Genomic DNA, 27890 nt, shown 5'->3' on the forward strand with positions numbered 1-27890 from the left:
AGAGAGGAAGGGAGAAAGAGAAACACTGATGTGAGAGACGAGCACCAATTGGTTGCCTCCCGCATGCACCCAACAGGGAATCAGACCTACAACCTAGGTATGTGCCCCAGCCAGAAAGCAAACCCAAGACCTTTCAGTTACAGGACACTCCAACCAACTGAGCCACATGGCCAGGGCCCAGGTGAGCTTCTCATACACAGTTGCTTCCTCAGGTCAGCCAGCACGAGATTACATTTCTGAGTTCTGCTCATTTTCCCCACTTCCCGTGTGCTGGTTTTGACCGAAACTCTCCTCCCTAAGTCTTGCAGACACCCTGAGCAGCAGGCGCCTGGCTCCGAGGTGGCGAAGGTTCCCCTTTCTAGCGAGAGCCTGAGGAGACCTCCACATTTCAGGGCGGCCCAGGGCTGGGCGGCATCTCAGCATTAACAAGAAGAGGCGTGATAGAATTCGGACAGACGCAAAAGGGGATGTCAGCATGAGCAGAAGCAGACACTCGGTTTCATTGTTAGAAATTCCATGCGGGTCACTGAAACCTTGTTTCGGGGCAGAGGCCGCTGGGCTGCTGAGATAAACTTACTCTCACAAGGGGTTTCCTGCAGATCCAGAGCTGGCCCCCTGCCACCCGTTGTCACCCGTGGGCACCTGGACTTGGAGATTCCCCCCTTCCTGGTTGCTGGGACTCTGGGCCCTGGGATCCTCAGCAGGGGTCTCCGCAGCTGCCCTTCTCTGGAGGGTTCCACAGGAGACACCAAATGCCACGCTTAGCACCACCATGCTGATGTGGCTCCTTCAGTCCCAGTCACATCCCCAGAAGAGGACACAGCCCAGACACACCCAGTCGCGAAGCCTCCTCTTCCTGCACCGGCCGAAACCTGCACCCTGACCTAGACTTTTGCTCCTCTGCCCCCAGCACCCATGTGGCTGTGTTTCAGGTCAGGCTTCCAGCCAAACACAGTGGGTTAGCGCCCAAGTAGGGGCCCTATCCAGGTGTCCAGATGCTCTGCTGTTGGGCAGGGTGCCCTGACATTTGATACCAAACCCTCCTATCCAACCTAGTGGGCACTTGGGCCCCTCAGCAGCTGCAGCCTGCCTGGACTCTGAGGATTCACAGTGTGGGCCAGGAGCAAGAGCCCGGAAGCCACATTGGCGACCTCAGTCCACCTGGCTTTGAACCCAATGGGACCAAAACAAGGGCCACATTTCCCAGGAAACAGGCTCCTGGGCCGGGACGTCTCCCAGACCGGGGTTCCTTCCACCTTGGCACTGCTGACCCTGGGCCTGGGTCACCCTCTGTGAAGGGCCACCCTGGGCGCTGTTGAGCAGCATCCCTGGCCCCGTCCCCTCAACACCAGGAGCTCCCTCAGTCACCACAGATGTTCCAGACACCTCCCGGGGTCCCCTGGGGACCACCCTGAGTAGGAACCCTCTAAAACTGCAATTAGTCGCATTGTTGGTTCGGTGGTTGTTTGAGTTTTGCTTTTTTTTTTTTTTTTTGTCTATTTGTGTTTGGGGTTTTTTTTTGGAGGGGGTGTTTTGTTTTGTTTTTGGTTTGTTTGTTTATGTGTGTGTGTGTTTTCATTTTTAACACAAAAGATGTCCCTACCTACAACCAGCTCTTAGGAAGAGCGTCCTGGGTCTGTTCTGTTCCAAGGCTTTCCCAACAGCAGAGGTGCGGTGGGTGTCCCTGGAGACCCACAGACGCTCGGTAACCACCACCCGTCCTGTGAGGTCGGGGACAGTCTGCAACTCGCTGCGTGTTGACCAGCAACCCAGACACAGCCCAGAGCAAGAAGCTCTAGCCAATGACCTGGGTCTAAATGTGTCCTCGAGGGCGTGTGTTCCCTTGAGGGCAGGCCGTGGGGTGTAGCCAGGGGCTGGGCCCCGGGCTGCCTGGTCCTGGCAGCCCCTGTCCTCGGAGAGAGACTGGCCCTGGGGACAGAGTGAGTTCCTCAAGGAGCCTGCTCAGTAAACACATGCAGTGTGGCCACCAGTCCCTTCTGTCCAGGTGGCCTGTCGGTGCCCAGCTTCCTGCCCGTGACCCCCAAAGACATCCACGTCCCACTCCCCAGGACCTGTAGGCATGTCACCTCACATGGCAGAAGGGACTTAGCCGGTGGGATGAAATCAAGGTCCCTGAGATGAGGATGACCCTGGATTCCCTAGGAAGCCAAGTGTCCTCACAGGGTCCCCGTAAGAGGGAGGCAGGAGGGTCAGAGTCAGAGACGGAAGAGGCTGCGCTGCTGGCTGTGACTATGGAGGAAGGGCCACGAGCCAGGGATGCGGTGCCTCTAGAAGCTGGAAAAGGTGGAAACGGTTCTCCTCTGGAGGAGTCTCCGGAAGGACCAGCCCCACCCACATCTGGATTTACCCCCAGAACTGTCGGAAAATAATGTGTGGTTTAAGACGCCAAGTTGGTGGTGATTGGTGACAGCAGTCACAGGAAGTGGGTACAGTGCCCGGAAACGTCCGAGGAGCTGTGGATGCACTGAGAAGGGTCTCAGCTCAGCCTGGCTGTGCCCAGACGGCAGGCCAGGTGCTTCCCAGGGGGCTGGCCCTTCACGGGGTTTGGCAGCCTGTGCTGGAGCTTGTCCAGGCCCAGGCGGAGAAGGGCCTGCCTAAGCCGAGGTGGGAAGGCCCGAATCTCCCCTTCTCCCTTCCCAGCCCCCCTGTCCTTTGGCTCCTGGGCCGCACCCTCCCTGGGCCCGGGTGACAGCACGCCCCCAGTGCCAGGAAGCCTGGAGCAGAAGTGCCATGAGCCACAGGCGCTCCGTCTCCAGGCTTGCGCACTCTCACATGACTGCAGTCATCCTCCGGGCGGACAGAGAAAGCCTTTTCTTCTGCCCGCGCAGCAGCTGCATCGTCACCCTCCGTCACCTCAGGCTCATTGTCCTCTTGTGCCCACAACTGCTTTTTTCCGGGCTCCACACTCCTGGCCGCAGGCAGTATCTGCCTGCTCTGCTGCCCTGTTTTCCCTGGTTTGTGGGCACCTCATTCATTCCCTTTTCTCTGGCTTTCTAAATATAGCTGCCCGGGACCGATTTAGCCTGCACACAAAGGGACTGATGACAGAGAGTCACAAGACACTGTTCTCCAGTGCTGCACGCCTTCCCTTGGGAAATGTCTGTTGGCAAAGTCCCTACTAGGGCTCTACGGCCCCCGAGCTTCCACCAAAAGGCGCTCACGTGGCCGCCCTTTTCCGCTCTAGACAGGGTGACCATGACCCTGGAGAAGCCGCAGGCGCAGAGGAAGGTGTGGGGAGGGGCCCAGTGTTTGGAGACCCGGGGAACGCCAGGGGTGAGGACAGGGGTAGAGGGTGCCTGCTTGGCCCTTGGCTGCGGGGGGCGGGGGCATCAAAGAGGTTTTGTGTCTGCCTCAAATTGAAGTTCAAATGCCAGCGCAACACCCATATCTCTCTGAAGATCCCCTTTGTGAGGTGAACTTGTTGGGGGCTGGGGGCAGCCCCATTCCAGCTGCTGGGGACACATCAAAGAGTGTGCCCCTCCCTGACTTTATTATCTAACATCTGGCCTTCGTGCGCATTTCTGTAGAGGCCAGAGCAGCGCCCCTCCCCTTGGTGCTGCTGATACTGGGGTCGGGTCACTCTCTGTGGGGCCATCCTGGGTCCTGTGGGGTGCTGAGCAGCACCCCGGCCCCCACCCACTCAATGCCAAAAGCACTTCCAATCGTGACAACCACAAATGTCCCAAACATTGCCCAGTGTGTCCTGGGGGACAGGGCCGCTTGGGGTGAGACCCCTGTTTCAGGGACTCCCGTGACGCGGACTGTGGTGCAAGGGTTACCCCGGAGGTGTGCAGAGCCCAGGCCTTGTGCACACAGTAGGTGTGCAAGAAATGTGCTTTGATCGAGGTGCACGTGGACAAGCGTCTGCAAACACAGCCCCTGGCAACCTCAGAGCTGCTTTTCTCCCAAACCTCCCTCTCATTCTGTTTGGGTTTGGGATTTTTTTTTTCTGTCAACAAAACACCCTCTCTTCTTCCGTGCCCAAGAACAACCGGTCCTCCCTCGGCCTGGGGCAGAGTCTGCTCCCCGCACTGTTTGTCCTCCTGTTGAATCTGGCCGAAGTCTTGGGTTTGGGGGGCTGAGTTTCCTTTCTTTCCTATTTAAGGACAGGCAGGGGTGAGTGCCCGACTGCGGGGCCCTGGGAGGAGAGCATTCAGAAGCTTGGTGAGCTGTAAAGCTGCAGGTTCTGGAAGTTTTAAAGCAAAATGAAGGCTGTTCTCTCTGAAGACAAGCAGTGACTGACGCCCGCCCACCTCCCCTCCCCTCCCCTTCCAACCTGCTGCCAGGAAGCGTGAGCTAAGCCCTGCAGCCCCCAAGGACCGCCAGCTGCTCCCATTGCCCCAAGGCCACCTTCCTGGGCTCTGACTCACCAGGCAGGCAGGCCACACAAGCCTGGATGAGGAGACTGGAGGGGAGCATTGTGGAACCTGCTTGGAAGCAGCCAGGGCTCTCTCCGAGCTGGAACTCCCTGAGGCCTCTGCCATCAGAGGATTAACCGCACGCAGCGTCCCAGTTTACGGGAACAGCACAGAACGGGTTAGCCCACTAATGGGGAAGCCACCGGGAAGTCCTCTGGCTTTAGTGCTATCCCTGCATCTGAGGGCTACGATAAAGGGAAAGGGGAGAAATCACATGTGCAGCACACTCAGGTCCACGGTCCGCAGCCAGTCATGAATGCCAGCTGGAATGAGCCCAGGCCACGTGACCGACAACGTCCAGCCCCAGAGCTACCAGCAAGGCTCCAGCCCAGCAATGAGGAGACACCACTCTGGTCTCACCCTGGGCTGAATAACAAACTGTCACAAACTTAGCCCCTTAGACCACCATGTGCCGGCCCGTGGTTCTGGAGGTCAGGAGCCAGGCCGTGGCCAGGCTGGCTTCTCTGCTCAGGGTGTCACCAGGCCGGAGCTGCAGTGTCTTATCTGGAGCTTGAGGTCATCTTCTGAGCTCACTCAGATCGTTGCAGACTTCGGTCCTCGCAGCTGCGTGATCGGTGTCCCTGTTCCCTTGCTGGCCATCAGCCCCTAGCAGTTGCCCCGTTCCTCACCACCTGCTCCCTCCATCTTAAGAGCCAGTGACAGAAGGTCTCCCTTGCATCAAATCCCTTTCAAGCTTCGCATCATTTCTGCTGCCTTTTAAGAGTGTGCCGATTAGATCAGGCCCACCAAAGATTATCAACCTTGCTTAAATTCACCTGTATCACCCGCAGGGCCTTGGCCTGGGACATATTCTAGCATGTTCTCAGGTCCTGCTGTACCTGGGAGAGGTAGCTATACAAGGTCACGGGGGTCGTCACAGAGGGGCACCTGCCACACCTGGTTGCGCATCTCTGACAGGCACACAGCCCCTGCTGGGCCCTTGCTGGGCTGCTAGGGAAGGCTCAGTGAGATACAACAGGTATGAAAAGTGCCTGTAATTGCCAGGCAGCCCCCAGGAGAAGCGGAGGTTCTCCTGTGCACACAGCCGCTGCGTGCCACAGGTAAGATTGGGCCCTCCTTGCTCAAGGTGGGGCCTGGAGCCAGCAACACACCACCAAAACAAACAAACAAACAAAAAAAACCCCTAATTCCCATTTCCTATCATTCTCCTTGACTTTAACAGCAAAATTCAGGAAAGAAGCATCGATGTGAGGGCTGTTGAGGGGCTTCAACCCAGCCTTCCCACAGGGGACACTGAGCCATGTCTGGGTACCTCTGTGGTTGTCACATCTGGGACACTGAGTAGGTGGACACCAGGGAGTCTGCTCAACCTCTACAGAGCCCAGAAAGGACCCCCACAAAGACTGTCCCATCCCAGTGTCAGCAGTGGGGGCGGCAGGAGCCCTGCATAATCCTTCCCCCGCATAGCACTGGTTAGCCTTTTTGTGTCCTGACTGGGAATCGAACCAGTGACCCTTTGGTTTTCAAGCAAGCGCTCAATCTACTGAGCCACACCAGCTGGGGCTCTGGTTAGCCTTTTTGGGGCACCCTCTCTGAAGCCATGAGCCACGAGAGCACCCCCGGCCCCCTCTTCCAGGCCCAGTGATCACTCTGCTACGGAAGACACGTCTCTCTCAAACACAGAACAGTCAAGCAGCAGGTTGGTGGGAGAACTGAATCCTGAGCCTCACCCTTCTCATCTTCAAGCACCAGCAGCCCCCATCCTCATGATCTTGGAGATAGCCTGGGGCCCACCCCTGGGAACCTGGACATGGAGCGTGCACCTTGGAGAAGAGACACGGGCTGCAGCCTCCCTGAGGGACCAGCCCGTCTCTCACTCAGTCTGCAGGGCCATCAACTCTTGAGCCCACAAAACCCCTGGCTGCCTCCTGGGTGTTCGCCTGCTGCAGGCAGCCCCGGGGAAGCCTGAGCTCAGCCCGGATCTGCCTTCTCTCAAACGGGCTGGGGCTGCTGGCCTCACACCCGGGAGGAGCCCTCAGTAGCCACCAGAACCAGGAGCTGCTCCTTGAAGGGCCTTCTCGCCTCCCTGCCTCGCCTCGGCCCCGCCAGGCGCATTTTTCACATTGTTTTCCTTTTACGCAGCCCAGCCAGCCAACTTTCAGAAGGCTCCGCTGGTATCCAGTTCTTTCTCTTCTGGTAAGCAGCGGCTCAGGTCGGTTTATCCAGTGGGCTGGGAGTGGCACTCGTCCCAGCTATGAGAGCTATGTGCGGAATTCGGAGGGATTGCCAGCATTTTTGTGTCTCGTTGTCATTGCTTCCTGTGCAACTGGAAAACACCTCTGAGGGCAGCGATGGCATCACAGGCCCACGGAGTTGCTGCGTCGGCAGCTCTCTCGGGTCTCGGCGGGGGGGACTCCAGCCCTGGCACAGTGCGGAGCCGGTTTCTGTCTCCCCGGCTGGGACACTCCCGGCAGGTTTGAGCTGCTCTGGATGCCCAGGGTGTGTGCCAGGGAGTCCGGGAGCGGATCCAATTTCCTGGCAGCCCTGGAGCTCCGCCTTCCCTGCAGGGGTTGTCTGCATCTCCACTTTGTACTCTAGGGCACCGAGCTTTAGACTGCCTGTCCCCAGGGGGGTGTTGGGTACCTATTTGCTATGCATCCCCCTGTGGACATCGGGACACCCAGTCCAAATGACGTCTTAAAGTCCACTCCGCCTGAGCCTGTCCTGCAGCCTCAGGGTGCGCCCATTTGACTCTCGAACATGGCAGCACAAAACCCCAAAGGGGAAAGGGAACAGAAATAAGACCTTGAGAAGCCCTTGCAGGGGTCCTCCACATGGCGTGGAGGTGACAGTGCTTTTCAAGCAATGCGCAGGCTTCTCAAGCACCCTCAGGGGCCCTGTGGGCAGCGGGCGGGAAAGTCTGCCCTGGTCTTCGGGGAAACGTCCACACTCAGGGAGCCCAGCATCACTCACAAACCACCCGACAGGAGGCGTGAAGCCACGGCTTTTGTTACTGAACATCACTCACGGTTTTCTCTGACCCTGGTGGCCGCAGGACTGCCCCCAACCCAACACCCCATATTCGTACTATTTTTAATTCCATTTCTGCAACTTGACAGCTGGGCGACTCGGAACAAATCACTGCCTGTCTCTGAGCCGCAGTTTCCAAGGGCACAGGATGAAGTCAGGACAGAGCAAAACCCCTCGGCTTCCGGCTTCCAAGCGGTCAGAGAAACTGGCGGTCCTCTGTGCCTTTGGTTTGGGGCAGGGGGTGGTCATTCTCCTGATCGAGGTGACGGCTCACAGGTGTGTGCACGTGTCCACAGTTCTCCGACTGTGGCTCCCAAATGCTCGGCTTGTTACAGGTCGGTTATATTCATATAGTATGAAGCTATTGTAAAAATAGATAGATGATAGAAAGATAGATAGATAGATAGATAGATAGATAGATCTTTATGTATATCTCAAGCAAATGGCCATGGAATGCCTTTCTGACAGAGTTCGGCAGAGACTGGGGCCACCGCAGTGACGGAGCGGGGAGAGGCCACCGCACTGAGGAGAGATGGGGACGACCGGAGGTGGGCGCGTCACGCTGGCCCTGGACCGGCTGTGGCACAGGGAGAGGAATAGTTTCGTTTTGCTTTTTCAGATGCTGACTTCATCTTTTCCTGTGTGTGAAGTCGCTCAACTCAAATAAGATGTCACTAGCAAACTCCTAAAGTAACACTGAGGACTCCAGTCACTGGAATCGAATCACCAAAATAGTGCAGGAAAAAACAGCACTACCAAATGTGCAAGGCAGACATGCAGGACGGGGCCCGTGGCCGTGCTGGGCGGGGAGGGGCGTGCGGGGACGGGCGGGAGCGGACGGCCCGACTCCCGTGTCCTCCTGTGTCGAAGGCTTCCCGCTCCCGTGTCCCGCAGACCTTTCTCATCATTTCAATGAGTTCCTTTCCCTCCCCAACTTCTGTCTGTCTGTCTGTCTGTTTGTTCTCAGTCCTTCCCAAATGTCCTGCTTTTTCATCCAGGGTCATTTTTCTCTAATATTCTTTTATTTTACCTTTGATAAGGCAAGTCAGTTGGTAAAAAAAATTCTGTTTTTGTTTGCCTGAAAATGTCTTTATCGTTCTCCCTAATGTTTGAAGTTTATTTTCAGCAGGTCTAGAATTTTCCACCTAATTGTTGGCCTTTTTTCCTCTGGCAGCTGATGCTTGTTTGTTTGTTTTGTAATTAACTGATTTTATTAAGGAATAATTTATTTTGAGTAAAATGAACAGATCTTAACTATACAGTTGAATGCATTTTGACAAACATGTACACCTGTGTACACCAACACCTCAGTCAAGATATAGAAAGCTCTAGCCCTGGCTGGCATAGCTCAGTGGATTGAGCACGGGCTGCGAACCAAAGTGTTGCAGGTTCGATTCCCAGTCAGTGTACATGCCTGGGTTGCAGGCCATGACCCCCAGCAACCGCACATTGATGTTTCTCTCTCTATCTCTCTCCCTTCCCTCTCTAAAAATAAATAAATAAAATCTTTAAAAAAAAAAGATATAGAAAGTTCCACCCTGGCCGGGTAACTCAGTTGGTTAGAGGGTTATCCTGATGCACCAGGGTTGTGGGTTTGATCCCCGGTCAGGGCACAAACAGGAAGCAACCAATGAATGTGCACCTAAATGGAACAACAAATTGATGTTTCTCTCTCTTTCACTCTCTCTCACTCCCCCTCTTCCTCTCTCTCTCTAAAATAATTTTTTTTAATTTATAAAAGAAATCTATTTAAAAAGGTGTAGAGCATTTCAAATGCCTGTCTTCTTTTGTTGACAGAATACTTTCGAGGCTCACACGTGTGGTGCCATCTGTCAGGGCACTGCTGTTTCTCATTGCGCAGTTACGCCCATGGTTCAGCTGACTACAGTTATTCATTCTCTTGTTCAAGACAGGCATGTGGGTAGTTTCCGGTTTCTGCTATTATAAATACATAGACGTACACACATCTCGTACAAGTCCTTTTGTGGAATTGCTGGGTCATAGTTAAGTATATGTGCAGCCTTGTAAGAAACTGCTAAACTGTTTCTCAGCAACTGCGCTATTTCACACTCCCATCAGTAAAGTGTGAAACTCCCAGCACTTCTCCATCCTCCGCAATACTCGGCGTTCTTGGCGTTCTTAATTTTTGCCACTCTGGTAGTTATGAAGCAGCCTCTCGTTGTGATTTTCATTTCTGTTTCCCTTTCACCAGTGACTAATCTTCGAGCACCTTTTCGAGTGCTTCTTGACCATTTCTCTGTTGGCTTTTAGATATTTATCCTGCCTGTGGTTGTAGGGCTTCTTGAATCTATGGCCTGTGGTCGGACAGCTTCTTTTAACCAGTCTTGGGCAATCATCCGTCATTATCTATTCAAAAACTGCATGTGTTCCACTGTCTCTCGCCTCCTTCCAGCCTTCCAGCTGCCTGTGTGCCGGCCTCATGGCCTCCTCCATCTGCGTCTGCTTCTCTGCTGTGGCTCCTTCCCTTTGTGTCTTGTGTTTCGTTCTGGACGTTTCCCTCTGAACCGTCTTCCAGTGCTCTCGTTTTCTCTTTAGTTGTCTCTGATGATGCTGCTTCTTCCATTGTGGCTTTCTTACCAGTGTGCACATAACATGTTTCCAAAGAGTGTTTCCCATAGTGAGGTTTTAAAGACAAAAAATGAGTGTGAGTATCCTGGGGGCGTATATTCAAGGACTGACAGCTTTGGGGGAGAAACACTTTATATACTATATATATATATATATAGTATATATATATAGTATATATATATATATATATATATAGTATATACTATATACTATATACTATATATATAGAGAGAGAGTATATAGTATATATATAGTATATATATATACTATATATATATATAGTATATAAAGTGTTACAAAATATGATATATGTGATATATATATGCACACAATATAGATATCATATTGTATATAAAGTGTTTCTCTCCCAAAGCTGTCAGTCCTTAAATATACACCCCCAGGATACTCACACTCATTTTCTGTCTTTAAAACCTCACTATGGGCCTCTGTTGGGGGAGGGTTCAGAAGAGGCACAATGGCCTCTGCCCACCATTCTGTCTGGGAGAAAACTGTCCCCCAGCCCCCCTGCCCCTTGATGTCAGACACTTCACTTCCTCCCTGTGTGTCTCTGGTGCCTTTCAAGTGGCTACCCTGGTCCTGGTGCTGGAGCCCAGAGGGAGTGGGTCTGAGTAAGTCTGTGTGGGTTCTTTAAGAACTGCTTGGGGCACCAGAAGTTTCTTTCCCCAATTCAATCGCCACTGGTTTTTGCAGGCAGAAGTTGTGGGTACTTATCTCCCTGGTACTGGAACTCTGGATGGGGGCCCTGGTGTGGGGCTGGGACTCCTCACTCCTGAGACATCCCTCCTGAGTTTGTATCCACCACTTGTGGGTGTGGGACCAGCACATTCCTTGTCTCTGCCCCTCGGACCGGCCTGGATGGATGTGGTGTCTTCAGTTCTGTGGTTGTCAGACTTCCCTTCAACTCCATTTCTGTCGGTTCTGAGTGGTGGTGGTTCTATAATTTAGTTGTAATTTTTATGTTCTCACTTTATTTTTTTATGGCTTTATTTTTTGAGGTAAATGTTTCTATGTTAAAACATATAGATATTTTTTAAATTTTATTTTAAAATTATATTTTATATTTAGTATTGCTTGTATTTGTTTCAATTGTAAAGCATAGTAATTAGACAATCATATACTGTACAAAGTGTTCCCCCCAATATTTCCAGTGCCCACCTGGCACCACACATAGTTATTACAATCACTGAGTTTATTCCCTATGCTGTACTTTGCATCCTGTGACTATTTCGTAACTGCCGATTTGTACTTCTTAATCCCTTCGCCTTTTCCGTTCAGTCCCCCATCTCCCCGCCCTTCTGGCAGCCATCAGTCTGTTCTCTGTATCTACGGGTATGTCCCAATTTTATTCATTTCTTTTGCTCTTTAGATTCCACATATAAATAACATCATATGATATTTTTAAAATTTTTAAAAATAAAACCTTACTATGGATATATATACATATGTATCATATTGTGTATATGTAAATTCACAAGCAAACATAAAAAGTATAAAAATAGAGAAAAAGACACAAACACAGCATACTGTGGTTGAAATTGCAGAGATTTTTTTCTCCTCTTTCCTCTTTACTTCAAAACGTATCAGTAATGTGGAAGCCGCATGCACTGCTGCACCTGCGACTTCTCGAAGTGCAGCGAATGGGCCCGAGAGTCTGGGTGACTGGTCATCACCTGCTTGGCCTTCCCACGCTTCCTTTTCTTCTTCTTTGACCAATAAAACTTTTCCTGGACTCAAGTATGGTAGAACTGGAGTTGGCTGGTAACAATAGAGCTATCTAGCTTTTCAACAAGAAAGTTACAAATATTTTACATTTTCCCAAATTCAGTAAATGTAATGCAGACTTCTGCTTCCATGTGATAAGCATTTTCCACTCTTCTAAAATCCTTTGTCCTGCCCTGGCTGGTGTGGCTCAGTGGGTTGAGCATAGGACTGTGAAACAAAGGGTTGCCGGTTCAGTTCCCAGTCAGGGTATATGCCTGGGTTGTGGGCCAAGTCCCCAGTGGGGGGCGCTCAAGAGGCAACCGTACATTGATCCTTCTTACCCTCTCTCCCTCTCTTCCCTTCTGTCTAAAAATAAATAAATGAAACCTTTAATAAAATAAAGTGAAATGCTTTGTCCTTTCTCACAGTTACATTTTCTGCCAGTCTCAGTGTGACTTCTTATCCTTAGTTATAAGACTTCTGTTCAGCTAGATTTCAGGCGGTTCCGAATGGTGGTGGTTCTGTACTTTAGTTGTAATTTTGATGTGGTTGTGAGAGGTTCCAAGTACCAGGTCTGTCTGCCCGCCATCCTGACTGGACCTCCTCACTGTGTTCTTACAGTTCAGATACTAGCCCTTGCTACGTGTCCGTGGGTTCCTTCTTCTGTAGTTTCCACAATTCACTGCCAGAATTCTCATCTCGCCTGGTTATCTCTTCGAACATAACTAACACGGTCACTGTAACGTCTCAGCCGGCTCCCACGCAGACCCCTCGGTCTGTCTGTGCCGCCCGCTGCCCCCGCTGGTCAGTGCGCGCGTGGTCTCGCTGGAGTGCGCCTGGTTGTTTCTCACCCTGTGCTGCGCGTGTGATGGCGGGCTTGTGTGCAGAAATCGTTTAAGCCCAGGATGATGATGACGCTTGTCACCAGGGAGGATCTATGTCCACTTCTGCCCAGCATCTAGGGCTGCTGGCCACATGTGGCCACCTCAGCCCAGCATCAGGCACCGAGATTGTTCAGCGCTGAGCCACAGTCGCTGTCGGAGCTGCCTGCGTCCTGCGTACCCTTGCTCTCGGGCCGTCGCGCTGTGTTGTCCCCGTTCATGCTGACGGAGCTCAGCCAAGCTCTCTCCCCTTGGAGGACCCTGGCTCTCAGCCTCCGCACGTCCAACCTCGAGGCTAATAGAGGCATCACTCCGCCTCTCAGCAAACCCTCCCCTCACGAAGAAGTGACCTCAAAAGCCAAGCTCTAGGACCTCCATCCTCCCCCGGACCCTGACTGGAAATTCTTCGCCATCTTAACAGCCCTCCAGTGCCTTTAAGCAGGTGTTTCTCTGTTCTGTCCAGCTTACCTGGGTGCCCTCGGTAGGAGCCTGCCTGGGTTAGCCAGCCCACTGTTGTGCAGGCTGAAGTCTGCAGATGAAGATTTTATCTCAAGTCCAGGTGGCGTAGGAGGAGGCCGTGAACGTAGATCGTCCTGACCGTAGAGCCGCAGAATGACACACTGGGACCCACTCTCAGCTTCTAGAATGACCCAGGTGTGTTCTGGCTGAAGAAGCTAAGACCCCGGTCGGGGCAGACGCAGGTCCCCACGTCCAGACATGCCCTGCGCGTTGCGCCTCCAGGAACCACGTCTGTGTCTGTCCTGCAGTGTGAGGCCCCTGGGAAGTGCCCCATGTCTCCCTGATACTTCCAGGAGAGTTTTGCAGCTCAGGTTACCAGAGGCTAAAACACATCTAAGAGCGTCCGAAAATGACATGGAAGTGACTCAGGAGTGACTGTCATCACGGATTCTTGGAACTCGTAGCAGAGCTTAAAGGAATCGAGTCTTGCATTGTGGCTTAGAAGAGGCAGGGATTTCCACGCTTTAAGTCAGACAACGTGAAAATGGACGTTCAATTTCTGGCTCTCCCACTAACTTCATCCACTCTTATTTTTAATATGACACCTTCCAACTCTGCCCAGGTATCCCCTGAGCCAGGTCCACTTCATGACACCCTGGCCCCCACATCCCCTGGGCAGGGAAGGGGAGTGGTCACCTTGGCAAAGCAAAGCTCCTTGAGTAGTGGGATTCCCAGTGGCTTCCCGCAAGCTGGCCCTTCCCCATTTGCTGTCCCCTTGTCTTTTGTTTTGTCCCTGCAGCAGCTGCATTTATATTTGGCAGTTGCCACAGGTCTCTGAAAGAGGTCCACTCTGCATGGCTGCCGGTGGGACCTGGTTTGCCAGCAGAGAAGGAGTGTCGCTCTGGGCATTGCAGCAGAGTTCAGAGAGGGGAGGTAACTTTCCCAAAGCCACACAGCTTTGGGACTGGGGCGGATTCAGATCTGCTGCTTCCCATGGCCGCTGCACCTTCTACTGCTGTGCTCTTGTCCCCTTCAAATGCACTGTTGGCTGAGTCCAGGGGACACTCTGGCCCTGAGTGACTTCGTCACACAGGATTTGGATGCTAAGAAAACTAAACCCCTTTTTGAAATATGCTTCAGTATTCACTCAGGACTATTTCAATTCAAACTGAACCATTTCAGTTCCAAAAAATTTGCCTAAGTAAGCCTCTTTTGACTGCAGATTTTCTTCTGATAAAGGCCTTACATTCTCCCCCCAGGGAACACTGAGGGTGTCTGGGGACATCTGTGTTTGTCATAACTGAGGGAGCTCCTGGCATTGAGGGGGAGGGGCCAGGAATGTTGCTCAACACCCCACAGTGCTCGGAATGGCCCCGCATGGAGAGCGACCTGTCCCGGTGTCAGCAGCGCCCGGGGGAAACTGTTCTAAACCAGGTTCCGCCATCCTCACAGCTCCCGCTGAAGAAAGGCCGACTCTCTCCACGGTTTTGTGTAGTCCTCTGTGCACTGGAGCCTCATGTCTTAGCTCTATAGTATTTTGGGGATGACTGGCCTCCCTTTTATCACAGTTTCGCAATGCTTACGGGAAGTGGTGGGGAGGCAGCCTCACCGTCCTCTCAGGAGCCGGATTCAACCTGGTGTGACTTCCAGCCCTTCACTGGGAGGCCAGCCCAGGGCCCAGTGGTGTCTGTCAAGGTTCTATTTTTAGGCTAACCTCACCCCAAGTCTTGTCCTCAGGCTCACCAGGCCTGAACCAGCCTCTCTGCGAAGTGAAGAACATGACCTCCACCAGCAGCTCCGACTGCATCACCCCTCCCTCCTGGAGCAGCCTGCTCCGCCCCACCTCCACTCTGCCCCCAGCTTCCCAAGGCCCGGCGGCTTCTGCGCCTTTGCGGGCCCTGCTGAGCCAGGTCAGGTGTCTGCTTCGTCATGTGCCTCCTGTGGAGAGGCAGCTGGCGAGGAGTGTTCCCCAGGCTGACTCAGCATGTGCCTGTTCTGCCGGCCTTGGTCTCATCCCGGAGGGCATGGCTGGGCCATGAGTCAGTGCCTGGCTGTGACAACAGCCAGGACAAGGACTTGAGTCGGCTACATGGGCTGTGGTGACGCAACCAGTGTCAGGATCTTGGCGTGTTGGCCCTCACACGCTCACACGTATCACATGCACAGACACACTGACATACACACGTACAAATATATATATAAGCAATCGTGTGCACGCAGATGCGCACACTCATACACCTATATACACATGGACACACACTCAGGCAGAAGCACAAACACATGCACACTTACATGCATACACATAACTCACACACATGCCACACAGACACAGATGCTCACACATGCACCTCTCTGTCTGGTCTCTGGGCTAGATCATCACCAGCACAGAGGGGGCCCCTCGCGGCCACGTGCTCGGGGGGGGAGACCGCAGCTGGGGTGGCTGCACGCGGTGGCCCGGGGTCCCGGAGGGCACACTGGACGCTGAACAGGACTCTCGGCCTCCCAGAGAAAACACTGCTGGGGCCACCGTTTATTCTCTGTGCACGTCTAATTTTAGCACTGAGTAATTTAGGTATTTTTGAGCTGAACCAGGGCGGTTTTCCCTGAGTTGGATATTTTGTGGCCACTTTGAAGCTATCTGCTGAATCAGAGCTCTGGAGCCTGCACGTGGGCCCTGTGCGCCCAGGGCAGACACCCGGGCCTCTCATGACCCGAGAGGGGTTGGGGGTGGGGTGTCTGCTGGGCTCTGGGAGCAGGCGTATGAAAGGGGTTTTTTTTATTAAAACTTCTGACGAGATCACTGTAGATTCACATGCAGTTGTAATAAATCACAGAGAGAAATGCCTTTTATCCTTCACTCTGTTTTCCCCAGCAGTAAAAGTCCCTGGCAGATATCACAGCCTGATGCTGGCACAATGCAGCCCGCCGACGTTGTTCAGATTCCCGCGGGTCTGTGTGTGTGCATTAAGTTCTACACAAGGTTATCGCCGGGGCAGGCGCACGGACCCTTCGCCAGTCGAGACACGCCCATCTCCAGCCCTACAGGACCTTCTTGTCACCCTTGTTCCCCCAGCCCCCAGCAACTACCCATCATTCCTTCATCCTCACAATTTTGTCATCTCAAAAATAGCCTGTAAATGGCACCGTACTGCATGTAACCCCTGGGGCTTTTTTCCCTCAGGAGAACTCTCCGGAGCACCGTCCAAGGCATGCTGGTCAACGGTCCATTCCTTTTGATTGCCAAATAGGAAATTTCTTGAAAATCTGCCATTAATTTTCTGTAGCCACCTGGCCCCTCCCGACTGCCAAGCAGACAGTGAGACAGTGTGTGGTGACAGACACACAGAGCACTGGTTGCCTGGTTAGATGTCCAACCAGTGGGGTGGGGGCTCCCAGGACTCTTGAACTTGGGTCTGGCACCCCGCACCCCTCTGGCATCCTGGGCGCCGTGAGGGTTGAGCAGCATTCCTGGCCCCCACCCCTCATGCCAGGAGCACCCCTAGTGCTCCAGCTAATGACACCAAGTGGGGAAAAGTTACATAGCACAGGCTTGCATTTATGTAACCTCAGGTGACCGACGTGTAGAGAAGCGATCGGTGGTTGCAGGGATGGAGGTGGGTTGGGGGGGCCTGGGTGTGGCTCTCTAAGGGCCACAGGAGGGACGCTGAGGATGAAGATGTCCTGTGTCTTTCCTGCCTCTGAGCCACCACCCGGGTTGTGACCTCCCCACAGTGTTGCTGGGTGTCACCCTCGGGGGAGACTGGACACAGTGCACGTGCAGCCTCGATCGTTTCCGACAACCGCCGTTGTCGACCAGCATGTCCGAGTTTAAGTTTTAATTTAAGATAATTTACTAAAAATATTTTGGAAGGAACATAAAAACCATCTCAAATAAGAGCAAAGCAGGGATTGTTGACCTGATAAAGAGTGAGCCTTCTTTTGGGTGAGGGAGCAGATGGAGGGTCACTCTGAACCCCTAAACCATGAGGTGCGACCCCTGATTCCTAAGGTTGCTGGGGAGACGGGGCCACAGAGACTGAGTGCAGAGAAACAGCATGCACTCTCACGTGTTGGCTCTGAATTAGCTGAAGGTCTCCGGGGTGTCATGGAGGGTCTGTCTGGAGTCACCCACCCACATGAAGTGGTCCCTCCAGGCGTGCCATCCGACAGATGTTAGGGTCCCCATGTCTGTGCCCACTCGGAACCTCAGAATGGGTCACTTAAGATGAAGGCACACTGAACCCAGTGACTGGTGTCCTTAGAAGAAGATGATGCCCTGGCTGGTGTGGCTCAGTGGCTTGAGCGCCAGCCTGCAAACCAAAAGGTCGAAGGTTCGATTCCCAGTCAAGGCACATGCCTGGTTGGAGCCCAGGTCCCCCAGTTGGGAGCGTGTGAGAGGCAGCCTGTGAATCTGGCTACCTGTCTAACCTATGTATATCTGCCACATCGATGTTTCTCTCCCTTTCTTTCTCCCTCCCTTCCCCTCTCGCTAAAAAAGTAAATAAATAAAACCATTTTTAAAAAATGAAAATATGTACACAGGTACATAGGCCATTTGACAACAGAGGCAGAGATTGGGGTGGTGCAGCCACAAGCCTAGGGACACCAAAGGGACTCCCAGGAGCTCGCAGGGAGAGACAGGAAGGACACCCCCCCCCCCGCCCCCCTCAGCGTCCTCAGCGGGAGTACCACTCTGCATTACAGTCTCTAGCAAGCACTGCCCTGGAGCTTCTGACACAAATCCCTCCCCTGCGACCATCCCACCACCCACCCCGAAGCCACTCCGCCGCAGGAAAGAGCCAGCACTTCTTGTTCCCACCCTGACCCAGGCAGCTGGGTGTGAAAGCCCAGGTCATTGGCTAGCTGGTTCCAGACACAGCTGGGCTTCAGATGTGGAGTGGACCGGAAGAAAGCGTGGAAGTCTGGAACCGGCACCCACGTACACATGACCGTCGTTAGCTCGATTCTCAGAGCTGTGCGTGGCATGTGGCAAGACCTTCTCTGTGAGAGGTTGCTGAGTATTTGAGTGAATAAAGGAAGGAGTGAAATAGTCCCAGCCCTCCGGACAGCGGGTGACAGACCCCAGGTCCACAGCATGTGGTATCCCCAGATGAGCTGCCTCAGACAGAGCCAGGGAGTCTCAACTGGGGGTGGTCTGCCCCTCAGGGGAGACTGAGCGGAGTCAGGTGACAAACGCAGTCATCATGACTCGGGGAGCTCCTGGCATCAAGAGGGGGTGCCCGGGGTGCTGCTAAACACTCTACAGTGCCCAGGGTGGCCCCACCCCAGAGAGTGACCCAGCACTACCTCCAGGGGCCCTGGGGCAGGGGCAGGGGACAGAGAAAATGGACACTTTTTTCCTGCCAAGTTCCTCGTCTGGAGCCAACCAGGAGCCAGTGCTGTGGTTTCATGAGCTCTCCTGGGGGCCCTTGGTGGTCACAGCCAGCGCCTGGCCATGGGAGGGAACTGCGGGAGAAGAGGGCTTCAGCCCGCCTCCCACCTCTGACCCAGGACACACAAGGTGGCCAATCTCCGGAGCAGGGATGCAGGGTGGCGGGGCGATGGGCCAGAGGGCTCCCAGAAGCTGGGACCTCCTGCCTCTGCGCCTTCGGCTGCATGTGGCCCTGGGGCCTCCCAAGCCGGCTCAAGCTGTCTGCTTCTCCCCGCAGCTCTCTGGACCACGGGGCCCAGAGCTGATGGCAGACAATGTCAGCCACTAACAACATCGCCCAGGCCCGGAAACTGGTGGAGCAGCTCCGCATCGAAGCTGGGATCCAGCGAATCAAGGTGAGCAGGGCAGCAGAGGAAAAGGAAGCGGCTCTCCGGGCAGGATGGGCTGACACTGTAGCTGTGCGACCCCAGGCCATGCACTTGCCCTTTCTAAGGCTCCGTTTCCTCAGCAGAAAGACACAGCCGATGTAAAGCTACTTCTTGGGTGTGGTGCTCCTGTGTACCATGGTGCCATATAAACACTGACCTCGCCCCAGCCCTAGGGGTCCCTCCCTGGAAGCCCCAGTGAAAGACACCTCGGCCGCTGAAGGACCAGTGTGAGCCAGGCTCACTCCCTCCTGTCCCCTCATCCCCCTCATGACCACCCATTCAGGTGGCAGTTAGAGACCCGGTCCAGGGGAGGGTAGAGACAGCACCTCTCACCGCCTGCTTTCTTCATCTCTGTGCTGTGGGTTGTTGTTTTTTTTTTTTTTTAAATAAGCATGTTTGCTTTTTATGCTAAAAAAAGAAAAAGGACAAGCAGTTTCTGTTCACAGACACTTAACCCATCAGGGACCAGGAACACGCAAAGCAAAATAAAAGTGCATCATTTCACAATCAGCTCTGCAGAGATTTTTTTAAAACAATAATTTGGATAACATCCAATGAACCGCTGATTCGGAAGCACGCAGCTCAGTGGCGTTTGGTGCACTCACAGTGCCGCGAAGCCACCGCCCGTGTCCAGTCCGGGACACTCCATCACCCCAGAAAGGTGCCTGTCCCCCTCAGCAGCCGCCCCCACCCCTCCCCAGCCCCTGACAACCACCGACCCACTTCCTGTCTCCGTGGATCTGCCTGTTCTGGACGTGTCCCACAGATGGGATCACACACTGTGTGGCCTTCATGTCTGGCTCCGCTCACTCACTGAGTGTCCTGGTTTCAAGGTCCATCCACGTTGTGGTGAGTGTCAGTGTCTCGCTCCTTTTTGTGGCTGAGCGATGTTCCGGGGCACAGGTGGGCACATTGTTTTTATGTACATGAGTGTTAAGTCTCTGAAGGGACATCAGGACAAAATCCAGGGCACATGTTTCCTCCTTTCCAAGGTCATGGACCGTGCCTGGTCACAGCTGCTTGTACGAGAAAGGTGCCCGGCACTTTCAAAGGCACCTTCTCACCAAGCCCATGTCCACTTTCCACAGGACGGTGAGGTGCCTCCAGGAGGCTGTTTCCTGCCCCAGACCTGGGCTTGCAGACATCCCCGTGAGGACCAGGGAGTCTCCATCGAGAAAGCTCCAGTGTGTCATGCTTCTAGATTGTACCTGCTTCAGCTTCCCACGGGGCTAGTCAGGGTTCTCCAGGGAAACGGAACCAACGGGATGTGCATACACAGCCAGAGTGAGAGTGAGAGAGAGCAATGTATTTTAAGGAATTGGCTCATGCCTTTATGGGGGCCGGCAAGTCTGAAGTCTGCAGGGCGGGCCAGCAGGCTGCAGACCCAGGGAGCCCTGGCTGGTGTGGCTCAGTGGATTGAGTGCCAGCCTGCAAACCAAAGGGTTGCTGGTTCGGTTCCCAGTCAGGGCACATGCCTGGGTGTGGGCCAGGTCTCTAGTAGTGGGGGAGGGGGAGGGGAGATGCAACCACACATTGATGTTTCTCTCCCTTTCTCCCTCCCTTCCCCTCTCTCCAAAACATAAATAAATAAAGTCTTAAAAAAAAAGAAAAAAAGGAAAAGACCCAGGGAAAAGTCAGTGTTGCAGCTCGAGTCCCAAGGCCACCTGGAGGCAGAATTCTGTCTTCTCTGCAGGGACCTCAGTCTGTTCTCTTAAGGCCTTCCACCGATTAGATGCAGCCCACCCACATCACAGAGGCCAACTCACACTACACAGGCCAGCTGATGCGACTGTTAATACTATCTAGACAGTACCCTCCTGGAGGCATGGAGAGCGGCGTTAGATGAGGTGTCTGGGCGCCAGCCTAGCCAGGCAGAAACACAGGACCGGCTGTCAGCCGTGCATTTGCTCGGACTCGCCTTCCTGAGCACCTGCACAGCCCAGGTGCTGCTGGTCCCAGGGACTTACTAGGACAGGGTGGCCCGGCCAGGCGCAGGCAGCCGGGCAGTGGGAGAGGGGGAGATGGTTTTGCCTGACCCCTTGGCCTCCGCCAGCCAGTTAGGGTCGGGGAGGGCTGCTGGGGGGGGTCGTGGGGCAGGGAGTGCCTCCCAGGAGGTGGCTGAATGTTCCAGAACTCTGCACATTCAAAGCATTCCTTCAGGCTGAAGAAAGAGAAGGGCCCGGTTGAAGTGGTTTTTCTTTGTGAGCGGTGCCAGCTCCCAGCCCTGGTGGAGCCGTGATTCATCCCGCCCGTTTGATGTTCGGGAACAGCCCCCGGCCGCGGAGGGGAGTCAGGACGTGACCCACTCTCCCTGCAGTCCCGCCTGAGGTTTTGCGTCCCCGCAAAGCGGCGATCACAGCCACAGAGCACCAGCCTGCCTGAAAGGCTCGCCCGGCCGGGGCCTGGCGGATGAGAGGTGCCCCACGGCCTGGGTGTGCGCGGTGCCGTGGCCCTGGCACTGTGGGCAGAGCCTTCCTGTCAACGCCAGGGATGGGCCGGGGTGGGGGGCACAAGCTGGAGCCACAACATCGGCTATTTTAGGGCCCGGTGACTATTTCTGTCATCTGGGAGGAGCACTTTCCAAATAGGACTCTAGAAACCGAGCTCCATGTGCTCATCAAAGGCAGTGATCCCACCAGCGGCTGGCATGCTCGCGACAGTGGCAATTGTCACTGTCTGAGGGCAGGAGCGTCCCCCGGCACAGGACAGGACTGGGGTGTCCTTGGCGTTCTGGCGTGCAGTGTCGCAGACACTGCCGAGGCGTCACAGAGCGTGGTCTCTCTCTCCGCACCACCTCTGACTGCCAGCAGCCCCACACAGCCCTCGCTGCCCTCCGGCCTCACGGGGGAGGACACAGGGGTCTGAGAAAGGGAGCCCTGGACAGACAGTCCCCGCCCCAGGGACGGGATCCAGGGCCCACGGACGTGACCTGCTTGCCCCTGCCAAGTGTACCTGCAGCCCAGCTCCCCGGGGTGAGCAGGGTGGGACAGCAGCCACTGTGGCGCCCCCAAGTGCCAGGAGGAATGGGGCTCATGGCTCAGGGGGCACCCTGTGTGGTGACCCTCAGCTCCCCAGATGCTAAACGCCATGTTTCCCCCGTGTCAGCTTTCCTTCTCCTCCCACGTCCTCCCCCCTCTCCTGGTGACTCTGATGCAGGGTGTCCTATGGGCCAGTGTCCTCACTGGGTCCCTGGCCCCCACTGGGTTCAGACTGCACGGAGAGGAAAGATGGACAGGCTTGTCTAGTGCCCCTTCGTCAAGCCAACGTCCATCAGGGTCCTTCCCGCCCAGCCCTTTCTCAGGAGGGATGGAGTCAGGCCGACTCCGGAGGAGGCTGCGTCTCACCCTGACTTCCCCTGTCCCAGCTCTGGGCACCTCCTGCTGGAGGAGGCTCAGTCCCTCTTTTCTTCATCTTTTAAAAATTGTGGTAAAATACATAAAAACAGAATTTATCATTAGTGATATTCCGTTTGTTCAGTGTTTGCAACCATCGCGTCTATCCAGTTCCAAATCATTTCACCGCCACAGAAAAGAACCCTCGTCCCCACCGATTGTTAACCCCCCACACCTCCCGGCTCCCGGCAACCACGAATCCACTCCCTCGTCCCCGTGAATCTGCCTGTTCTGGACACGTCACATACATGGAGTCACACACGGTGTGGCCTCTGTGTCTGGCGTCTCTCCCTGAGCATCGTGTGTTCGAGGTCCCTCCACACCGTAGCGAGCGTCAGTGCGTCGCTCCTTGTCGTGGCCGAGTGACGTTCCCACGTGTGGGTGGGACCCCGTGGTGTGTGTCTGTCACCAGCTGGTGGACGCTGGGCAGTCTTCATCTTCTGGCTGTTACGAATGTGCCCCTGTGAACACACACAAATCATCCTCTTCTTACCTTTTCTCTCTCGTCCTCGACACCCAGGTCTCCAAAGCCTCGTCGGAACTCATGAGCTACTGCGAGCAGCACGCCCGGAATGACCCGCTGCTGGTCGGCGTCCCCGCCTCTGAGAACCCCTTCAAGGACAAGAAGCCTTGTGTCATTCTATAGCTTGGTTTTCCTGTGCTCTCTCTCTCTCTCTCCCCCCCTCCCTCCTCCTTTCTCTGTGTCAGGGCATCCTTCAGTACGTAGTTGAAGCAAAGCATTTTGGGTCCCTGAAACTTCTAATGCCAAAAGAAATGTAAAACATTGCCAGTGCCCAGATGGGGAAAGATACGCCCGCTGGGCAATGATGGGTGTTCAGAGCGAACAGCGTAGCCCTCAGGGCCTGGCTGAAAGACCGGTACTGGCGGCACAACCGCTTCCAGCTAGGAAGAACCACGATGCCCTGACGGTGTGGCCACCATTTTTTAAACCCTCACTTGCCATTTGAGCTGAGGTCCAGAGATGGTCGGGGGAAGGGAGGGGAAGGGGGCCCTGGCTGCCTGCCCCAGGTGACCTGGGCGACCTGGCCGCCGGCCGTTCTCACACACTGGGCTACTTGTAAAAAAGACTTCTGTTCCAGTGCTTTTTTAAAAGTAAAGTAAAATTTGGGTGTAGGGGCTCATAATGAACTATTTGGGGGAAATCTTTTCATTTAAACAACCGTTATTCTGTACCTCTAGAATCAGGTTCCAATGGCTGGCCACACGGCCGCGCTGTGCTGTGCGACGGTGCGCAGGTGGGGTTCAGGGGCCAGGAGGGGACTCTGCGCAGGAAATGCACCCTGTGCCGCCCGCTGTCACCCTACTGTATGGCGTGTGTACGGCGTGTCTCACTGTACCGCCACATGCAACCCTGCCCTTTCCCGGGGACCCCACCCATCGCAGAAACAGATTTTCAGCAACTCGCCCCGGTCCCTGGAACAGCCAGCTGGGTTTTACTTTCTCTCGAGCCCATGGCATTGACGTGGGCAGTGAGAGGCTGCGGCCACACTCTTATCAAACCCGTCTTTTCGGGGGTTTTGTTTGGTTTGGTTTTTTCCGCTTGCACTTACCCCGATGGCCGCCGTCCACGCTGAGCTGCAGCCTGGCAGCAGGGCCCCCTGATGCGGTGAGAAAAGGCGTCCGATGGCCTGGAGGCAGCCGCGAGGCCCCACAGGCGCTCTCTCCGCTTTCGTGCCCCTGCAACCCAGCGCTGTGGCTGGAGGCAGCTCGAGGCCTGTTGTTAGTGCAGTCCATCACTCTTCCCAGCAGCCTTGGGAACTCCGTATGTCGGGGGGTCAGGGGCTAGGCGCAGGAGGCCTTTTTTAAAATTACTTTTTCCTTTGTTACGGCATGGACAGTTAAAGGAACAAGAGCATGGGGCTGAACGAACCTCCCTCCCCTCTGCCAGTGCCACCCGTGGCCACCAGGACCCCACACAGCCATGAACCTGGGTCCCGCCTGCCCTGTCCTGGGGCAGCAGGCAAACTGTGGGAAGAGACGAGCCCAGCTCTGCCCCTGGGCCCCAGTGGACGTCAGCCTGAGGCCTGTGCCGGTGGGGTCCTGGACCGCGGCCAGGCCCAGGCCCTTACCTCGCAGCCAGGGTCAAGGCTTAGATCGTGCCAGAGCTAAGGAGGCTCCAGTAGATGCCCCTCTGTCCAGTCCCACAGGGTATAGGCTGGCGGGCTGAGTCTTTCTCCCCAGCACCCAGCTCTCCCCAGCCGGTCTGGGAGCACCAGGGGCTTTGGGGAGCCCAGCACCTCCAGACCTGCAGTTGGTCAGGGAAAGCCATGAAGGCTCCCAGGCTACACCTGCCTTTCATCGAGCAGGGAGCCCGCGCCACCCCGAGCCTCTCTCACTGTCCCCAGCAGGATGAGACAAACCCTCTTCTAGGGCCCAGTGGGAGTTAACCCCCAGAGGGCAGGGAGCGGGCCGCAGGGCGGGCCTCTGTGACGGAAGCCTTAACCTTTTGAGCCTGTGCCGAGTCCTTTCCTGTGCCCCCACTGACCGGCCACGGGGCCCCCAAACAAGGCAGGGGTTCCTGCTCTCAGCACCTGGAGCCCCCCAGGTTCCCAGGCGTCATCTCTGTCTCCGCCCCCCGCCCCGCCAGTCATTCGAAGCCCTGCCCCACCTTGTGTCCTCCACTCAGGTGACTGGAGGAGCCAGCAGGGAGAAAGTCGAGGACCCCTGGCTGAGGGAGGTGGGACTGAATCCCAGGTCACCAGCTCCGTGACCTGCTGTGGGCTCAGCCTGCCCATGCGTTCCCCACCCCCGCTACCCCCAGCTCCATAACAAGCTCCATCCTGGGCCTGGGGAGGCTTCTGAGTCAGAAAACCCAGGGACGGAGTGGTTGGGTAAACGGAGGCCCTGAGCAATGGTGAGGACAGTCGGTTTCCCACCTTATTGCTGCACCTGCTCAGCTGCCTGCTCTAGGTGCCCACAGCCTCAGACCCCAGGGATGTGGCGGCCTGCAGAAGTCCCTCTGTGGCTTTCTTTCCACCTGAGGGGTGCGGGGGAGGGAAAGCCTTTTTCCCCCCATTTAAAGTAAAACTCACTGTGCATAGCGTAGACCTATAGCATCAGTGCACTTACAACATGTGCTGCTTGTGCATTCCTGGCACAAGTGTCCGCCCTGAAAACGTGATTTTCAAGGGTTTAGGGACTAGAAGTGCTGCGTGCATTAGGGACCTGGTGGTGGTGTCAGCACAGGCCTTGAGGACACCAGCATCTCTAACTGTGTCATGGCGGAAAAATGAAGGACATGTCCACAGAAGGCAGGCGTGGAGGTGTGACTTCTCCCTGTCTTCTGCAGTCCGGGGCAGTGCTTCTAGCGGGCCGGCCTGCCTGGCCCCACTCCAGGGAGGAGCCAGAACACGCCCCATCTTCCCAAAGGTGACTCCCAGGCCAAGAATGAAGTGGCTCGGTTGTGTCCCCCGGCCCCCCCAGGGAAGGTAAACCCGCTGGGCCGGGAGGAAGGTGCTGTCTGGCTGGCTTCGGGGTCCCTGCCTCCGGTCCAGGGTGGCGGTGGGCCTCCAGGCGGCTCACCCACCAGGCGAAGGGCCCCAGCCCTGCCGGAGCAGGACAAGGGCCCCGGTTCTGCAGCTTCTCACCCCAAGCATGAATGACCAGGGGTATTTTGGTGGCCGAAGTGAGGCCACCAAAAGTCACTCAGCCTCCAGGAGCACTTAAAAAAAGCCAGCCTGCCACGGGGGCCCCTGAAAACAAGCCATACGTCGGACACTCTGCCCTCCTCCTCCTCTGTCCGCGGAACCCATGGCCAAACGTTGTGAGACTTGTTCCTGGTTTTCAGAAGCAGTCTATGGTTCTGGCAGGTTCTAGCTCACCTGCCTTTGGATGTCTAGTGGTTTTTATTTCTGATTTTTTAAAAAAAATTCCAGGTGTGCCACACCCACTTTCTCACAGTGTTTTAATATTGTGTGGAATTGTCAATACAAAGTGAATTAATCCACAATAAAAAGGCTCACGGCTCCTCGTCTCCAGCTCTGGGCCCTTCTCTCCCTGGGCACTGCCGGCGTGGGGGGTGGGGGGCTGCCCCATGTTATCCCCACCCCTCCCACCTGCCCCCAGCAAGAGACAGCATGAATAGGACCCACTTCGGGCAGCTGCCCTCACGAGTGGTCTTCAGCTTTGGTGAGCTTTGCGATTTGCAGTTAGAAAATTTAGGGGGAAAGGCTATTTGCGTGGCGGGGGCTACATGCCCCATGGATTAGGAGTGTCTGGCATGGCCCCTTGGGAAGGGCCTCCATCTTTGGAGAGCTTGAAGCCGGGAAGATCTTAACCTTACCCCTACTCACCAGTCACCCAGGGACCACCCCCAGCCACCAGAGAGACCACTCACACCGTGCCTCAGAGAGTTACATTTTTAATAATAAGCCTGCAACTGGCTACTTCCAACCTCCTGAGTAGAGAAGAACTTTCTCTGTATAAAACATTTATAAATTCAACCACGTAAAAATTATCCCCTGTGTATCAAAGAGTATAAGATTAGAAGGCAGTTCAAAACCTAAACAAAATTACCACACGACTCAGCGTGTCCTACTTCTGGGTATGTTCTCACGAAAGCATTGGAAGCAGGGACTCGGAGAGGTGTTTGGACGCCCTTGTCCACAGCAGCATGATTCACAACAGCCAAAGGTGGACACAGCCCGAGTGTCTATGGGCACATGAATGGGTGGGTCAGCACAGTGTGGTCCATCCACACCGTGGATTGACATTCCACCTTAAAAAGGGCATTCCAGCATCTGCAACAGTGCGGGTGAACCTTGCAGACATGGTGCTCAGTGACATGAGGACAAATGCTGTGTGTTCCGCTCATGTGAGGGCCCCAGAGGAGTCGGACCCGAAGAGGCGGGAGGCAGGGGACAGAGGAGGGGTGGGGTACGTGTTTCCCAGGGCACAGTGTCTGGGACGCTGAGAATGTTCTGGAGAGAGGTTGCAGAAGGGAGAGGCGTATAAGGGGATTCAATGGTAATGGGGAAAAATACAATTAAAAATTGAGAAAGTTCTGGAAATGGATGGTGGAGATGGTTGTTTTGACATTGTGAGTATACATAACACCACGAATTGTACCCTTAATAGTTAACACGCTGAGTTTCATGTGATGTATATTTTACCAGAAACAGGAAAAAATGCACACTTTGCCCACCGTTCACCTGAAGGGCTAGCATTTAAAAGATTGGCATCACTGAGGATATGGAGCAACCTGGACTCAGCTTATCACTGAGAGTGTGAACTGCTTCAAGCACTTTGGGGAAAAGCCTGGCAGTTTCCCATAAAACTAAACATACCCCCCTGAATGACTTGGCAGTTCCACTTGTTCTTACTCAAGAGAAAACAAAACATCTCTACAGCCCTGGCTGGTGTGGCTCAATGGGTTGAGTGCGGGCTGTGAACCAAAGGGTAGACGGTTCGATTCCTACGCAGGGCATCTGCCTGGGTTGCAGGCCAGGACCCCAGTTGGGGGCGTGTGAAAGGCAACCACACACTGATATTTCTCTCCCTCTCTTTCTCCCTCCCTCCCTTCCCCTCTCTAATGGATAAAATCTTTAAAAAACAACAACAACAACAACAACAACAAC

The 27890-nt window shown here is 54.7% G+C and overlaps 1 protein-coding gene across 3 annotated transcripts in view; it reads left to right on the forward strand.

The window, feature by feature from the left end:
• Positions 1–26291, forward strand: part of GNG7 (G protein subunit gamma 7) — a 118622-nt gene extending 92331 nt beyond the window's left edge. For all 3 annotated transcript variants that reach the window (XM_045830971.1, XM_045830970.1, XM_045830972.1), the window contains 2 exons: positions 18751–18868; positions 22814–26291. In XM_045830971.1, coding sequence (XP_045686927.1) covers positions 18788–18868; positions 22814–22939 — 207 coding nt within the window. In that variant the 5' untranslated portion in view covers positions 18751–18787 and the 3' untranslated portion in view covers positions 22940–26291. The remainder of the gene's footprint in view (positions 1–18750; positions 18869–22813) is intronic.
• Positions 26292–27890: the final 1599 nt, after the last annotated feature.

Source organism: Phyllostomus hastatus, unplaced genomic scaffold, assembly GCF_019186645.2.
Source record: "Phyllostomus hastatus isolate PE091 unplaced genomic scaffold, TTU_PhHast_1.1 phas_contig_159, whole genome shotgun sequence".
In the NCBI taxonomy this organism is placed as follows: Eukaryota; Metazoa; Chordata; class Mammalia; order Chiroptera; family Phyllostomidae; genus Phyllostomus; species Phyllostomus hastatus.